This window comes from Protopterus annectens, chromosome 12.part0, assembly GCF_019279795.1.
Source record: "Protopterus annectens isolate FY-2018-M chromosome 12.part0, PAN1.0, whole genome shotgun sequence".
NCBI classification, from domain to species: Eukaryota; Metazoa; Chordata; order Ceratodontiformes; family Protopteridae; genus Protopterus; species Protopterus annectens.
In genome coordinates, this window is record NC_056746.1 from 1168756276 (window position 1) to 1168775240 (window position 18965).

The 18965-nt window shown below is 38.8% G+C and overlaps 1 protein-coding gene across 1 annotated transcript in view; it reads left to right on the plus strand.

Moving 5' to 3' along the window:
* Positions 1 to 1802: 1802 nt before the first annotated feature.
* The window catches only part of TGM2 (transglutaminase 2), a 596777-nt gene continuing 579614 nt past the window's right edge, over positions 1803 to 18965 (plus strand). Inside the window, exon 1 of the mRNA XM_044090196.1 lies at positions 1803 to 1917. Within this exon, the coding sequence (XP_043946131.1) occupies positions 1908 to 1917 (10 nt within the window). The 5' untranslated portion in view covers positions 1803 to 1907. The remainder of the gene's footprint in view (positions 1918 to 18965) is intronic.

Below are 18965 nucleotides of genomic sequence, written 5' to 3' on the forward strand. Positions count from 1 at the left end.
TATATATATATATATATATATATATATATATATATATATATATATATATATATATATCCGTAAAAGTAATGTTTTATTTATTTTTTTAAACACACTTTAACGAAAGCGCTATTTCAGTGAAAGCGCTTTCGTTAAAGTGTGCTCGGTGATTGTGACTTTTGTTGAATAGTCCTAGATCCATATACACACACACACATATATATATATATATATATATATATATACATATATATATACATATATATATATATATATATATATATATATATATATACATATTATATATATATGTATATACGTATATATATATATATATATATATATATATATATATATATGTATGTATATATAAACACTATTTATCTTCAGTAAACCAAAAGAGGCAGGGGTACCATCTGCCCCTCATTAGACAGGGTGGGAAGTTCAATTATTATATATTCTTATTATTATACATCTTTCCTATTTCTTTTGCATGCTCCCCTCTAGCCTGCCTTACACATATTCTCAAACTGACACTCTCTTAATTGCTAAGCAGTGTATCTATTAATGTAAAACTGTTATTTCCTGTACATAATAATTTTGATATAAGATACTCACATTATCTGTTACTAATGTGGCAACTTTCTGTATTTTTGCCTTTTCCAAGTTTTACAAAACTTTGTACTTATATTTTGTGATGTTGCAAATGTCTGTCTGTATTTGTATTCGGAGCTTTTCTCCTCGGGTCTCCACTGAAAATGGGCCACAAGCCCAGCTGGACTAACCTGGTTAACAAACAATAAATAAATAAATAAATAAATAACACGAAAATGGCAAATGTCCTGACATTATAAGACAAAAAAAAAGAATTCCTAAGCTTTCTGTAATAGTGGAGTAGAAAAAATATTTTGTATTTGAAACATCTTAAGCAGCAGAAACAAGAGAATATGAATCAAGATACATTTTCTAAAGTAAAATAAGTTTAGAACTCTATTGTCATTATTTATGAAAAGTTATCCACCACCTTTGCTCCCCCAAATCACCAGTTTTAGGAGGGACAGTTGAAAATTCTGAGCCAAAATAAAATACAATTGAGAGGTTCCCTTCCTGTAGACAGCAGTTACTGGAATTGCATTGCCCCCTGTGTTTATGGATGCTGCCTTTTCAAATGCCCAGAATAGGAGCATCTGTATGGATATGTCAGATTTTGCAGGACCACCCATATCCATTACCAGTGTAATGGACTTGACTTAACTTTTTTTTCCAAATTGAAAGCTCACTTTAATATAATTTGATTAGTTCTATCAACTTGTCAAATTAGTGGTCCGATTCCGGATTTGTTCCTGATTGTAGAGATAAGAGGGTAAGAGATATAAACCATCAAGTTTAACAGTTGCTTTTGACGTTTTTTTTTTTTAATTTTAGCACCATCGTCATCTCCGTGTCAATACAATACTCCCGGAGGTACGGTATGTTTTACTGTACGTTTGAAAGCTCTTTTTGAGCTCCCAAATTCAGATTTCCTTTTATATTTGCTATGAACTGTGCTGGATAAGGAAAACAGTACTGAAAATGTGCAGCAGATGACGCTAAAAGACTTCAAAACACACACGCACGCACACTAGTTGCATATTTTATTCTATAGAGAAATAATCCGAATTAGTTCCCTAACTTCCCTTATATAAATGAAAACTGATTCAGCTAGAATGGGCCATAATACGTAACTTTTATTCAGATTTTGCTGGAGGTGTGTGTTGGGGGGGGTCTTTTTAGGGGTGGGGTGGCCTGCCCATGGGAGAGGGCGGGGCCGCACACTGCATGGTGCACATAAAGTGAGAGGCTTGCAGCTTAGCGCTCAAAGTTATTCTACTAGTTTACCTTCTCCGTGGGTAAAAAATTTGGTGGCGTATCGACTAATACAAGACATTATGGCTTCAGGTAAGAAACCAAAATTATAGTGAAAAAGAGAGCAGTTTTTCTTCTTATTTCTTGTTTATTTATAACAGAGTTTTAATACATTATTAATTAACTGAAGGTTACTTGCACCTCCATTTGTTGTACAATACAGATGTGAACTGATGTGGGAAATTATTAAGTTTAGCTGCAGTTTTGTGCTACTAGAAAGATATATTGGTTCAGTGGTTAAAATTGTTAAGGAAACTAAATATGCCCCAGATCATTAAACAATTTAATGGTTTCATTCTGTAACACCTGAGAGTTTCATTCACTTATGTAGCTTACAGGAATAAGGTACCAAGTTATCATTCATGATTTTATGGTGCACTAAGCACCGTCATAATTCAAACCATCATTATTTAACAAATATGCAGCCCAAGGAAAATGTGTCAGAGGGGGTTGTTTTGATTTGAAGAGGATGAAACGCATTGCTTCAGGTGGGATAAAAAAAGCACATCCCCCATGCTTCTCAATTGTACATCATTACTAGGAACCATCTTCATTTCCAGTCTTAGAAAAGTCTGTGTTCCTTACAGATTGTTCCACATTGATAGGGTCTGTCAAACACTGAGTCAGTGTTAAGAATATTTTAATTTATACCTATGGTAAATAATCCTGAATTGTATTAAGAACTGTTTATAAAGTAACACATTTAACGATCCCATGAGCTTCCTAGTTGAAATTGTTAGTAAGCCATTAATGTGTTCCCAATTTTGCCCACTTTATCCACATTATGAGAGATAAAGTTCTACATTTTGCAGATAGAAGCTGGAGAGTCATGATATGCCCAGTTTCACAACAAGTAGGAACCTCAAAGCTGAATATTTTAGAATTTCAGAGAGTACCAAAGGTCATCTAACTTCACATTTCTAGATCAAAATGATTTGAGCATTCTGTGAACACCATAAATCTTACAGAAAGAAATATTCAGCTGAAACCACTGACCACCTTCAAATTCTGTGTTTTCTTCCACATGCAATCCAGATCTAACATACTCTAGAGTAAGCAATAACTGCAGTTGTATTGTCGTATTAGTCATTGAGACTGGTATATATGAGGTGAAGTCTGTAACAAACTGCTTTTTCAACCTGCAAGGTTGTAGTACAGCTAGGTTTTTGCCCTTACCCAGCTATTGCGCAATCCTGGATTTGGTGTGTGTGTGTGTGTGTGTGTGTGTGTGTGTGTGTGTGTGTGTGTGTGTGTATACATAAATAAATAATTGGCAGGGGTGTGGTGGCTGTAGGCATGTTACCCCAGTGTATTTTTTTTTTTGTCTTATTCAATCATTTTAGAGATGATCTAAAAAGATTGTGCATATGTGTGTGTGGGGGTGTAAATGCACACAAAAACACACACACACACACACACACACAAATAAACATAATGTGAGTGACTGAGTGAGTAAGTTAGTGTGCAGGTGTAACCAAATGCATAAATAATATCAAGCAATGAGCAGGTAGCTTACATATGTCGATTTCTGTGGTTTGATACCATAGCAAGTAATTTTATAGCTTCCCAGAGGTGCAGGAGCAGGGGATTCCTGAGCCTAATCTGGACAAAGCAGGGGCAAACTGTTTCTGTTGCCTAAAGGAGACGAGAGGAGTATGTGTTGCCGGTAAGAAGGGTGATATCTGCTGTGGCTGCTGGCATCTTGTCTCATGAATTAAGGACAGTGACCCCAAATCCAGCTTAAAAGTGGATGCAGTTCACTTAGAAAATTAACATTCTAACAGGATTTTCATTAAGCTTTAGTTTCTAAAACGACATGCTATTTTAGAAGCTGGTATGGTTTTCCAATCTAAATCTAGTGTGATTTTATGAGAGAAAAGGACAAAATCCAGTGAACTAAGCTCCTTTCCAAAATACTGGGATGAGAACTGCAAAGACAGTTTCATTATAAGGCAGTCTGGCTACAAATATGAATCTTTCACTTATCTGACTTAGCACTGCAGCTCTGCCTGTTTTGCATGCTGTCCTGAGTTGGAAACAGGTCTGCCCCCCCCCCTATGGAAACACTGCAAGGAGAAAAATGTGGGTCTGCATGGAGACCTTTGTTGCTGTGTATACTGTGCAGTTGAAGTTAATCATCCTGTACTGTGTGAAGGATAAGTGCATACATATAAATGTACATATGAGCAGAAATGTTTATCCATGGCAGTAGGTCATAGACTTCTACAATTGAAACAAGTTTGACTTTAACTTTTTAAATAAAAGCTGAATGTTGAATCTCAGTGGTTCATTCCCTGTTGTGTACCTGCAAGGAACAGGTAAACAGACCCGTGATGTACGCAGTGTTCATTTGAACTTGTATAGTGTTCACAGGTAAGTGATACTTTATATTTTGAATTTAACATAAGGGTAGTAGCTGAACATTGGAGCTCATTTGTCAAAACAGTACTGCAGTATTTACTGCTGAATTTGCAGTAAGGCCCAGTGTAGGACTAGAAAGAAGGTGGTGGTGGGGGTGACAAGACAGAAACTTGTACATCCCTTAATATAATGTATAGAGTCCACAGGGGTAGTATTTTTCAACAAAGAGTTGTATGAGAACAATCAGATACAGTGTTTGGTTGCAAGATGGATGGATCAGTGGTGACACGAGGAAGCATTGTTTCACAGGAAAGGTCGTAAATGATTGAACCATTCATCTTGAGTGATAATAGGGTCACAGTCAATATCAAAATTCAAAGCACAAGAGACAGACATGAGATGAATGTTGGTACTATTAGTGCGTAGATTTTTAGCACAACAGTTCCAACAACAGCCCTGGTTCACTTACAAAATTCTGGATTTGAGTTGCTGGCAAGTGCAATGGGAAAAGAGATGCAAACACCAGCTTGGTACTCTTTAAGAGATGGCTGGGAATGGACCGTGCTTCGAGATGCATCCTTGCAGAGACTGGGGGAATAAATTCCCCAGTAAACCACTTTCCAAAAACAAAGAGAAGCATGCATGCTGTATAGAAGTGAGTGCAAGTATGAGTGTGGTTTGTGTAGTGCATGTTACAGACTAAACTCATGCAGATTAGAAAAAAAACAAGTAAGTCTATTAAAAATCCTGCTCTTCCTTCTTCCATAAAAATTGAGATTTCACCCCAAAATGACAATGACTGTATAAAAGACATAAGGTGTTTCTTATGAGGACTAGAGTAAAACAGTAAATAATAAATAGCTTATTAAGTAGGAATTGTGACTTATCCATTAGGCTGAGAACTGTGTTGCATATGTAGGTCACATGCTTGTTGTTTGCTGCCATCAAATTATTTTCTTCTTTCTTTAAGAATATTATTTGGAATCCCTGTGTTACTGCCATGTTAGGTCAGTATGCAGATGACTCAGCTCCGTTATGGTGCTGTTCTTCCATGGCAGCTGTATGGGGGCTCTTTGCGTGGACTCACTGTACACATGGTTCAGTTCGTCTTATGGCCTGAACCTACATCTCATGTGAAAGTGAACTATTGTTTCCCAGTAATGTCAGCTTCACCAAGGGTAACCATTATATCATTAGATGCTATTCACAATGAAATTGTTAAATCAACTAAACTTTGTCAGTATCATTGTAGATGATAAGCTCATCCGTAACATCCAGAGCCATTCTTTTATAACCAAAAAGTGTAAATTCTGTACTGAGCTCAATCACTTATGGCTAAACATGTCAGGAATGTAACAGCCAGAAAGTCTCCTTTCATCACCATCACCAGCCTCCTTTTTCCCTTTTTTATAGGGGGCCAGGGCATCACATCAAATGTTGCCACATTTCTCAAATCATTAGCACTCTCCTACCTTCTTCAACAGTCATGCAATCCATCATTCTCTTGGCTGGACATCTTCATCTCCTGTTGCCTTCCTCTTGTCCCTCCAAATCTGTCTTACCAAAATGTTGTATACTTTTCTGCACATGTGACTGAAACACTGTAATCCGTTCTTCTTGACCTCTTCTCCTACTGGGGCTGCCTTGGCCTCAGCTCTGATGCCCATTTCTTCATCTGAACTACATTGTGCTTCCTATTACATCATCAGCAGCAGCCCCTTTTCCCATTTTTCTACATGGAGTCAGGGTATCATGTTAACTGTCACCAACTCTCTCGATTCAGTGCAAGACTCCTGCCTTCTTCAACACTCATGCCTGACTGTCGCAGATCTTTCACACAATCCATCCACCTCTTTGTTGGACGACCTCACTTCCTCTTACCTTCTTTCTGTCTGTCCCAAATCTTCCTCACCAGATTGTCTTCTGCTTTTCTGCACATGTGGCCAAACCACCGTAATGTGTTCTCTTTGATCTTTTCTGCAATTGGAGCTACTCTGGCTTCTGCTCTTATGTCCTTATTTCTTCATCTGTCCCAAAGTGGGCATCCTACCACCCTTCCCAGGCACTTCATTTCCATACCTCTAGCTTCTTCAACTGTTCTGCCTTTACTGTCCAAGTTTCTGTACCATACATTAGTATTGGTCACACCACTGCCTTGTACACCTTACTTTTCAGCTTCTTTGGCATTCTTCTATCATAGACTACACCTGATATTCTCTGACATTTGACTGCAGCCCCTCTGATTCTAGCTTTGATCTCTTCATTCAGACTACCCTTCTCCTCAACTGCTCCTCCCAGATACTTGAAGCTGTTTATCTGTTCCACTATCTTCCCTTCTATCTCTATTCTTAGCTTCTTCTGATTTCCCCAATTTGCTGCCATTACCACCGTCTTATCTGTGCTTAGTTTCATCCCATGTGCCTTCAGATTTGCATTCCATTCTCTTATCCTTTGCTGAAGTTCTAGCTCAGAGTCTTCCTGTACTGCCACATCATCTGCATACAGCAGCTTTGTTCATCCATCCCCTTCAACCTAATGTAGTCCATCACCAGTATGAACAGCAGTGTGTTCAGAGCTGAACCCTGATGTACACCCACACCCTGTGGGAACCCCTCTGTGAGGCCGAACACTATCCATACTTGAGTCATTGGGTTCTTGTACATAGCCTGCACTAATTCTAACAATGTTTCTCGGACTTCAAACCACCGCAGTACTGCCCAGATCACCTTTCTTGGGACCTTGTCATATGCCTTCTCCAAGTCTAGGACTGCCCAGTTGGACTCTCTCAGCATCTCTAGCTTCTTCTCAAGTATCTGTCTCAATGCAAACATCGGGTCAGTTGTGCTGCATCCTGATCTGAATTCAAACTGCCCATCTCCCGTCTTACATTTGACTGCTCTGTGTATCCGTTTATCAATCACTCTCTCCAGAACTTTCATGCAGTGTGATAACAGTCTGATGCCTCTTTACTGCCCACAGTTGTGGATGCCCCCTTTGTTTTTGTACACTGGCATGAGTATGCTTATTCTCCAGTCATCTGGGATACGCCTTTCTCTCCACACTCTATTAGTACCCTCAGGAGCCATCTCTCCCCTATCTCACCCAGCATCTTTATTATATCTGCTGTGACCTCATCTGAGCCTGCTTCTTTCCCTGACTTCATCTTCCTTAGTGCTGTTCTTACTTCTAGGGTGGGGTCCCCTTTGTCTCTCATTGTAGGCTGTATCTGGGGCAGTACAGCTTCTGTGGGGTTTTCTTCATTCAGAAGCTCCTGGAAATACTCCTTCCATCTGCCTTTGATGTCCTTTGGGCTGGTGAGCAGGTTGTTGCTGACATCCCTTATGAAGGGTGTCTGACTATGTACTTTACCTTCTTTGCCTTCCAACCTGATATAGTTCCTTTGTGCCCCTTCCTACTTACAGTGCCTCCGATGCCCTATTCTTTACTATTGCAACTTCTTTCTTAGCGTCTATGCTAGTCAACCAGTAGTCCTTCCTAGTCTGGTCAGTCTTTTCTGTCTCCCACTTCTTCCTGCATTCCTTTTTTCTTTTGTTGACTTCCTGGACATCTGCATTCCACCACCAGCTTTCTTTATGTACCTTATTTCCATACCTGGCTCGGCCACATATCTTTTCTGTCATCTTAACACATGATGTTTTTAGCTGCTGCCATTCTTCTTCAACTCCACCTATTTTTCCTCTTTTTGGGGTGCTAGAGCCCTGAGTTATTCCTTGAACTGTTGTACTTTCTCTCCAGTCAACTTCCAGGTCTTCAGCCTGGTCTCTGTTGACCTTAGAGCTTCCTCTGACCACTGCTTGCAGCTGATTGTGGAAACTAGTGGTTGCCACAATCTCAGGCATTTCATCTCCATCATTTTAAGCTTCCATACCTGCTGTACCTTTAATGTCCAGGTTTCCATGAAATACGGAAGCACTGGCCACACCATTGATTTATATAGCTTACTTTTTAGCTTCTTCTGCCACACAGTATTGGGTGCAACCTGTCTGATGCTAGCTTTGATCTCCTCATTCAGATTTCCCTTCTCCTCAGCCATACCTACCAGATACCTGAAACTGCTAAACTGTTCCTCTATTTTCCCTTCAAGCCTCTTTTGTGGTTCTTTTATTCTGAATAAGCCTTCCATCTTATTCAATAGTAAACTTGAAGAGACCTCCAAAATGAGTGCATGCTTTGCTTCTGATCACCCTTTTACTCATTCCACGGTGAACCCCCTAAATAACTTAAACTAGCTGGAACTGATAATGTTCTGAAACAAAGGCAACTAACCTTCACTGACTGACTTCTCTGTACCAACAAGTCCCTGGCCTTAGCAGAATTCTGTTTTGGTAGTCACCAGTGGGACAATATCAATAAATGATGATGTCTTCTTTAAAGGTCAGTTTGCACTAAGACTTGAAGTACAGAGTTTAATATGGCTAGAAGCCAGAAAAGAGTTTGGTTTAAAGATTGCTTGCTTCCAAACATACATTGAAACTTGTCTTCAAATCATACCTCACCTTAAGCAGGAATTGAAAACTATCCTGTTTACAGTCCTAAGGCTTTGTCCCTTTCCTGAAATCACTGAAAACAAATCTTATCCCTAATGTAACTGTCATGTATTTACCTTTCCATCTTCTTTACTCTTTTTAAGTAGATCCTTAATGTTCCACCCTCTGTTTTATTGTTTATTGCAATAATAGTTTTCCCATCACTCACTGAATTTCATGAGCAATCCCATAATATGAAGGCAGGGACTAATCTTGTACTTTATTCATTAGATATGCCTGTATGTATTTGTTATTCATTAGATATGGCTAGAGGAAAATGTTTTATTATTGTCATCCCATTTTTATGTTGAGTGCATTGTAATGTAGACTGCATATGCTCTGTTACTGTGCGGTGTGGATTTTTGTTTTTCTCTTTAGGCTTGTAACAAAAAAAAAAAACAAAGGTAGAGTTGCCCGCCTTTAGGGTGGCAGCTAAGAGTTTGGATCTGGTTAAGTAAATTGTTCAGATTTATTAACACTTGTAGGTGAGGGAAGGCTGTAGCAACAAAACAAGGTCTACACGAACCAGGTTGTTATCCTTGGTCTGTGCTATATATTCTCATTACGTACACAGTAAGTTCGATTAAACACAGTATGAAATGAGAAAGAGCTTGATGAAACACAAGTTTTGGGGATGTCCAGATTAATAACATTTTAAGAGGATTATTTTATTATAGTCTGAGAGTACTGCAGCAGGAAAAAAGTGCAGAAACAAAACTAAAAAGAGAAGATTTCCAAAAAAGAGAGAATTTGTAAAAGCCATGTGTCTGATGTCAGCAATGAAGCAATTTGAAATTATTGATGGGTAAACCTGGGCATTGCTTATAAGTTGGCATTTGTAAAATTAGAAGCAGACTAGTGATTTATTTGACAATAACACTGAACTCAGGTCTTCAGCATATGTTTTATGACCTTTTCTATTGCACAAACAGGATTGCAAACAATTATGTCTTGTTTTTGAAAGTAAATTGCTTGTAATAAAAGTAACTCCCCATATGCATAGCAGAAAAAATGAGAAATGCTGATCTGGTCCACTAACATATGTTGTAATAACTCAGTGGTGATATTATACTTTTTATTGGTCCAGGATAAGGCTTATAATATAACTGCTTGGGTTTTCTGAATAACATGAGCTTAGGTTTTGATGAACAAATTGTGTTTAAAAGTTTAAGTAGTTGCAGTGTGATAACTATGCTGGTTCAATTAATGGTGCTATATTGCCTCTGTGTTTCAGGGTTCTTGATGTGAATTGAAATCAATAAGGTGACCCTGGATCTGAGACGCATCACCTGAATGCAAGCGTGACATAATCTAAAGATGTGCTTGTATTGTAAATGTCAGTTCATTCTTCGTTTGAAATGAAAACAGTAATGTAGCCCTAGATCTCAGACATGTCACCTGTCTCAATGTACGATATGATCTGAAAAACTTTTGAATACAACAAATCTGTGAAGAACCATTCACCAAACTAAAAGGACGTTTGTAGTGCTGTCATTTGTCAGTAATTTTGCACCAGCATTTTAAAATCCTGATCTAAATCTCCACCATATAGAATGTAGCATTGTTACTGTCCTTTCCATTTGCAAGACATGATAATATTGAATGTGTGAAATTGGCTAAATGAATGTTTGAGGTGGAATTGTACAATGCCAGTCTTTTACACTTCAGAAATACGCAAGTTTACCATCCCTGTGACACAGCAATAGACTTTCTGACTGCTTAGCTGATAACTCATATTCTCACTGCTCATGGGAGGGGACATAAGATTTTACATAGGATATGCTGGGTTGAACGGCAGTGCACTCTGCTATCAGAGAAGTGAGGGACTCAGATGTTGTAGATCATCATCAAATGTCCATGTTCTGTGGGGTATAATGAAAAATCACCTAGCCCCTAGGGGACACCTCAAAATTATGTTTACTCTAGAATCCTTATCCTGAAACAAGTAGCAGCTGCCATCATATGAGAGCTGGTACAAAACATGTTTTTATTTGGTGGGATGCAGAGAGAAACAATGCAAACCAATAATAATAGTAATAATATTAATAATAATACAGATATTTCAAGTTTTGACTTTCAAGTTCATATCTAATTCTGATAAATTAAAAGGTCTCACTGATTTCATGATGACAGAAATGGTCCTTTATGTCTTAGATAAAGAGGTAAATGAGCCTCCCAGGTCTTGAGTCTGTGCTGGCCCTATAGTAAGTAGGTGATGTGATCAAATGACCCTTAATTTAGAGCGGGTATCACTGAGTATGGTTTTCTTGGTGTCAGGAGTTGACTGTGTATAGATATGCACTTACTAGTATAACTGCAGGGATAGATAATACTGGTTACACACTTACTAGTATTAGTGTTGGGGCAGATAATACTGGTTACGTAGTTACTAGTACTAATGCAGGGGCAGATAATACTGGTTACACACTTACTAGTATTAGTGTTGGGGCAGATAATACTGGTTACGTAGTTACTAGTACTAATACAGGGGCAGATAATACTGGTTACACACTTACTAGTATTAGTGTTGGGGCAAATAATACTGGTTACGTACTTACTAGTACTAATGCAGGGGCAGATAATACTGGTTACACACTTACTAGTATTAGTGTTGGGGCAAATAATACTGGTTACGTACTTACTAGTACTAATGCAGGGGCAGATAATACTGGTTACACACTTACTAGTATTAGTGTTGGGGCAGATAATACTGGTTACGTAGTTACTAGTACTAATGCAGGGGCAGATAATACTGGGTGATCGGGCATTAGCAAACATTATCACAAATTTCTATGGGTTTGAGGTGGCTGGGAAAATGCAGTGGGCTCAGATGTTTTAATGGATTAAAATCATACTTGCAGATTAATGAGGGTATTACTCTCTATTTCCAGGCCTGAGACATGGTACAAGGCACAGTTAGTGTCTTTCCTAGTACAGCTGATACTGTAAGATAAGATATCAGTAGTGTTATTATACTTTACTGAGTTCAGACAGGAGGTAAGAAACAATGGATAGACTGGAAACGTTTCTTAAATACTAGCATGATTCAGCCATATGGTACTCCTCACTCATGTGTAAATGCTTTGAATTTTATGAACTGCCTTCATCAGATTGCTGACTTTCATTGAGCCTTATTGCCTGCTTCTCATTATAGCACGTTAGCCAGCTGTACAGAGCAGACCAAGAATAAAAGTAAACAAGAGGGGTAAAAAAGGACTCTAAAGAATAAAACTGGATAAAAGGGTGAGCAAATAGTAGAAGGAAGGAAGTTTAAATACTTGCATGAAGCAGGCCAAGTTCCACATTTCAGGAGATCAAGTAAGTGATTTGTAACAGGAAACCCAAAGAATAACTTGACATATCAAAAAAAGAAACAGTCTGTCTCTGAACCAGAGAGTAAAACAGGTTTGAATGGATAGACAGGCTGAATAAATATAATAAAACTTAGAAAATGTGTGTGTGTGTGTGGGGGGTAGAAGCACTACTGAGAAGGAGTGGCTGAGGGAGTGTGAGAAATTCCTTGTGTGTGATTTTTTTATTTTTTTAGGGGCAGCTTAGACAGAATTGGAGAAATAAATGTAGGCAGTGATGATGTAACAAAGTGTGTGTGTGATGAAAAACATGCACAGCCAATAGAGAGAAGATAGCAAAAATTATGTGTATATCAGGAAACCATAACAAGCCAAGTATACATGATCAAGTTGTAAAAAACAATAATAGGACAAAATGCACAAGAGAAGATGGAAGTAGACATGGCAAAGGTACATAAGGCCGGGGCAGGTGTGTCTTTTAGTACTTTACAAAAGGTAGTAGCAGTAGTAATCTTTAAAATTCACTGTAAAGGATGAGAACTTACATCTGTTAAAAGTAGGCAAACATAAATGTTTTAAGGTTGTATCTCTAACTAAACCTCCCAACTGCGAGGTTAACTTAAACTTTGCAGACTGACTTGAGATCAATAAAATGACAGTTGGAAACAAAGGAGTAAACAGAAAGAAAATGTTAATTGTAATTCATATTACAAATGTGAGACTGCGGTGGTGGTGCTGCGGTAGCGTTGTCGCCTCACAGTTAGACATTGCCCGTTCGATTCTCAGTTAGAGCGTCTTCTGTGTGGTGACATGCGTGAATGGGCATTCCTTCGTTGAAGGTTGTGCGTTAGGCCCGGCAAGCCAGCACGTAAAAATCTACTGCCAATCATTAGCGGACCGGAGTTCCGCTATGGCGACCCCTAACTGGGAAAAGCCAAAACACACAAACAAATTACGAATGTGGTGTCAATGTTAACTATAATTCATATTACAAATGTGGTGTCAGTATTGAATATTTCAAATGTGGTGTCAAATCAATAGGATTATTTAACTGAATTAGATTATTAATTTAAAATCATTCAGCTCATGTAGACCTTTAGTTTAAGATAATCAGCTATTTGATCCGTATATAGCATAATGTAACCTCTATGAAAGAGATAGCAAGGCAGGCCCAAGGACTGGTATAAAAAAACATTCATGCACACCTTTGTTTGTCAAGTGCAGGTGTGGATGGGTAATAAATCAACAGCCTTAAACAAGAAAGCTGTGGGCATGGGGCAACCTACAACAGAGAGTGCTGAATGACAGAATTAAACGGACAGATTTAAGTAGTAAAGCTTTGTGAAGCAGAGAAAAATATGTGGGTGTGCTAGCGCATGCAATGAATAAAGGTAACTAGGAAGGATACTTCTGAGTGCCAAACTAGGCACAGCTGTCAACACGCTTAGCATGAAATGATTAAAATAATACAGAGCTGTGACTGTTGGATGAGGGGATTGACTTCCAGCAATGGAGGTGCTAACTCAGTGCCATTAGAGTGGGTGGGGATGGATCTGATTTTATTAAGAATAGAATGAGAGGAGGTGAAACATGTTTTTCCTAAAACAAAGCAATTTAGCAGGTCAGGAGTGCAAAGATAAAATAACAGATCAGGCACAGAATCAGAAACAGTAGATTTTAAAGGTCTTCATTTCAACTCGGTTTACAAGAAATTGCGGTTGAGCTTCTGAAATCAGAAGCAGCAGAAAGAAAGTAAATACTATACTTGTATCTCAGAAATTAAATGCAATTAATTCTAGTAAAATGTAAGAAAAAGGTTAGCAAGAAAATTGATTGTGGAACAGGCTGCCTAAGGTGTTAGAAAACAGGGAGTTGCATTATACATTTCAGAGGAGATCAAGTCAGCCAAATTAGCTGAGCTATACACTTGTTGGACACGTATTGTGTTAAGGTACACAGTTCAGATAAGGTACAGTAAAGACGCTACTCAAAACTGTATAGTTTAGCCCTTATTTAGAAGTGACTGTCAATTTCTTCTGCTCCAGTCAGGTTTTACAGAATGGTGTGCATCTAACAAATTAAAAGCACTGGTAATAAAGTCATCATGTGGCTATTGAGTTGATCATTGGATGAGTACTGTATGAGTCATTCAGCAAGACCAAAAATCATGCATGACCCTTTTAAAGTAGCTACTGCATCTGGAGGTCTTTTCTTTGTTAACAAAACTCCTTCAGTCAAGCACTTCTTTTGAGAAGCCTGTTTCATCTTTTGCTGTATCCTCATTGTGCTAGAATGTAACTGAACAAAGCTTGTCAGTTCTACTGATTCACATTTTATTTCATTCCTAGTACCAGAAAAGGCACTCATTTTGTATAGAAATAGAGAATATATCAGGTTTGTTATTGTTACCTCTTGGGTGGTCCAGTTTGGCCACCCCCCACTAAGGCACACGTACCCTACTAGCAATAGCTGTCTTTTTTATACTGAGAATAGTTGACCTTTCTGTTTCTTATGATTACTATTTGGGTTCTCAGCAAGGAACTCAGCTGCTGTTCCCATACCCTAAAACTCTTCTGGCCCTCACAAACCCAAAAACCCCTCCTGCTAACAAACCCTAAAACACTCATCTGACTCCCTAAACATAAATTCCCTTCTAAATTGTTGTCCGCTTAATCTACACTCCCACCCCCTCCCACTTCCCTCCTCATGGCTGCACACTTACCTCTCATGAACATAATGTCTTTGGATAAAGTGTAGCAGATGCTTGTCCGAAGTTGTATTCAAATTCAAGTGCGAGACCCGCGGTAGTGGTGCTACGGTAGCGTTGTTGCCTCACAGCAAGACGTTGTTGCGTTCGATTCTCAGCTAGAATGTCTTCTGTGTGGAGGCATGCGTGAATGGGCGTGCCTTCGTTGAAGGTTGTGTGTCAGGGCTGGTAACTTGGCATGTAAAAATCCACTACCAAACATTAGCGGACCGGAGTTCTGCTGTGGCGACCCCTAACCGGGATAAGCCGAAAGACACAACAGGATGCTTGAGTCGTCTTTGAACACTTGACACTTGAGTGCTTGTAAAAGAACTGGGAAGGAACATTATTGCACACACATATATATACGTGTGTGTGTGTGTGTGTGTGTGTGTGTGTGTGTGTGTGTGTGTGTGTGTGTGTGTGTGTGTGTGTGTGTGTATGTATATATATATATATATATATATATATATATATATATATATATACATACATATATATACATACATATATATATATCTAGGACATTTGCTCGAGTGAGCAAACATCCGAATCCATAATAACCGAACACACTTTAACGAAAGCACTTTTATCGAAAAAGCGCTTTTGTCAAAGCGTGTTACAAAAAAAAACAAAACACTACATTTACATTTTCCCCTGCACCCCCCCCCCCCATGTGGGGGGCTGTGTTTGGGTTTCGGTCATTTGCTCACTCGAGCAAACATCCTAGATCCATATTGAGATATATCTAAATATATATATATATATATATATATATACACACACACATATATATATATATATATATATATATATATATATATATATATATATATTTATATGGCTCTACCTGACATAATCGAAACCCCAAAACACCGACAACGCAATCACCGAAACCACATAACCGACAGTGCAAAAACACGAAACCCCACATGCCCGACAACGAAATAACCGGCGGTACACAAACACGAAACCTCATACACTGCACACACCACAATCACAACAATCAACAAACAAAACACATTCCCTGTCCAAAAACCACACACAACACAAGAGCACCAAAATCCCTACAAACCCACACTAAACCTCACATACGCAACCATCTACAACCCTAACCCAAACCCTAACCATAAGGTCCGTCACTATCGCATACTCGGCTAACCCGCGCCCTAACCCTAACTCACTTAAACCGCCCCTAACCCAAACACTATCACTACCGCACACTTACATGACCCGCTCCCTAACCCTAACTCACTTAACCCGCCCATAACCCAAACACAATCACTACCGCACACTTACCTGACCCGCTCCCTAACCCAAACACAATCACTACCACACACTTACCTAACCCGTGCACTGACCCTAACTCACTTAACCCACCCCTATCCCCACAGACCATCAATATCCACACTTGCCTTACTCGCACCCTAACGTCCGTCACTACCGCATACTTACACAGCCTTTTCCCATGTTGGCATCCTTGGCGTCTGTGTTTTCATCTGTCGTGTCGGTCTTCTGAATTGTCGATCTTCTGGGGCTCGCGATTCGCTTGTCGGTGTTCTGGCGTGTCGAGTAACTCAGGTAGAACCATATATATATATATATATATATATACATACATATACACACACACACACACTATATATATATATATATATATATATATATATATATATATATATATATATATATACACGCCATTCACTGCTTGGAGTTGCCATCAAAATGATTATTCTTGTGCTTATTTTTGAGGCTGTGTTACCTAGAAAACAGTATAAATATATGTGAAGCACTGTGCTACCCAAGCAATAATGCCCAACAGGGTGTGTGTTAATGTGTAATTAATGCGTGGCGTCGGGCTTCTACACCTCTTGAAGGGTGTTAATTATACAGTAACACATACCCTGGAGAGTATTATTGCACTCAGAGAATGGGCTTTCTGTAAAATTGTTGTGTTTTACTTACATATATATTTTTTATCACAATATATTTTTTTAGTATATTTTTGATGTAAAATAGTTCCTCCACCTCATGTTTCAAACTTGCTTTAGTATATGTTAATGGTGTTGGAGGAAGCATTTTACAGCCAAAATATAACATAACATTTAAAGAATAACCAGGTTATTTATCTTTATTTTTGGTCCCTTACTCCTAAATCGTTTGATAGTCACTGGAGATTGAAGTTGCCAGTAGTCATCTCACACACTCTCAGACACACATCTCTGCTTCAGAAAAAAAATGCATGCTAAGGAAAAGTCTGTTATTCTAACAACCTTCTAAGTTTATAAGAGCAATATTTAAACTCTGTCCCTATTTTCAGCCATTTGTTTCCCCATTATTTGTGCAGAGAGGCATACCTCTCAACTGTCCAGATTTTTGCAAAATGTTCAGATTTTTGGCTCAAATTTTTAATCTGTTCCTCATAAATGTTATGTTTTTCTGGCAATTTACTGGGATTATCTGAGGAGTAAAGTCACTAAAAATAGCATACATTTGAGTTTTAGACTTCAAATCCTAATATATGTTAAAACAATCCCTGTTGCTCTAGCACCTTTCTAAGTTTGTATGAGCAATATTTAATGTCTGTCCCTATTTTTAGGCCTTTGTCTCCCCCCCCCCCATTTTTTTGGGCTTTGTCCAGATTTTTTGCACTAAGTGGTTGAGAGGTACAGTGGTTGAGAGGTACAGTATGCTGAGGAGTGTGATCAATCGCTCTCACTCTTCACTTTCTCTCACACTCTTCTGCTTTCATGCAAACATTCACTCACACAAGCAGACAGCAACATAAACACGCATACACATGATCATCTCTCTCTTACTTTCATACACACATACACTCTCTCTCTCTCTCTCTCTCTCTGACTCGCACACATATACACACACACGCACACACGCGCAAGCTTTTTATTTTACACTTGCTAAACAGCAGAAGTGCTGTTTAGCGAGTGTAAAAGTAGTTCAACCAATCTCTTTCTCACACTCACACATGCATACACTTTCACACACAAACACATACACACTTTTTTTACTTTTATTTTATTTTACATGAGCTAAACAGCAAAAGCACTGTTTAGTGAGCATAAAATAATGGCGGCCATTCTGTTTTTTTTTTTCGGTCCAAGCTCCACGGCGTTTTGATAAACTGCCATGAAGCTGTGGACTTGTTCATCAGTGGGCATTACTTGTACATTAATACCCTGCTGGAGAACGCTCGTTCCCTAATCACAGTACAATGTACAGTAAGCCCGTTCTCTAATCACAGTACAATGTACAGTAAGCCCGTTCTCTAATCACAGTACAATGTACAGTAAGCCCGTTCCCTAATCACAGTACAATGTACAGTAAGCCCGTTCTCTAATCGCAGTACAATGTACAGTAAGCCCGTTCTCTAATCACAGTACAGTGTACAGTAAGCCCGTTCTCTAATCGCAGTACAATGTACAGTAAGCCCGTTCCCTAATCACAGTACAATGTACAGTAAGCCCGTTCTCTAATCGCAGTACAATGTACAGTAAGCCCGTTCCCTAATCACAGTACAATGTACAGTAAGCCCGTTCTCTAATCACAGTACAATGTACAGTAAGCCCGTTCTCTAATCGCAGTACAATGTACAGTAAGCCCGTTCTCTAATCACAGTACAATGTACAGTAAGCCCGTTCTCTAATCACAGTACAATGTACAGTAAGCCCGTTCTCTAATCACAGTACAATGTACAGTAAGCCCATTCTCTAATCACAGTACAGTGTACAGTAAGCCCGTTCTCTAATCGCAGTACAATGTACAGTAAGCCCGTTCTCTAATCGCAGTACAATGTACAGTAAGCCCGTTCTCTAATCGCAGTACAATGTACAGTAAGCCCGTTCTCTAATCACAGTACAATGTACAGTAAGCCCGTTCTCTAATCACAGTACAGTGTACAGTAAGCCCGTTCTCTAATCACAGAACAATGTACAGTAAGCCCGTTCTCTAATCGCAGTACAATGTACAGTAAGCCCGTTCTCTAATCGCAGTACAATGTACAGTAAGCCCGTTCTCTAATCGCAGAACAATGTACAGTAAGCCCGTTCTCTAATCGCAGTACAATGTACAGTAAGCCCGTTCTCTAATCGCAGTACA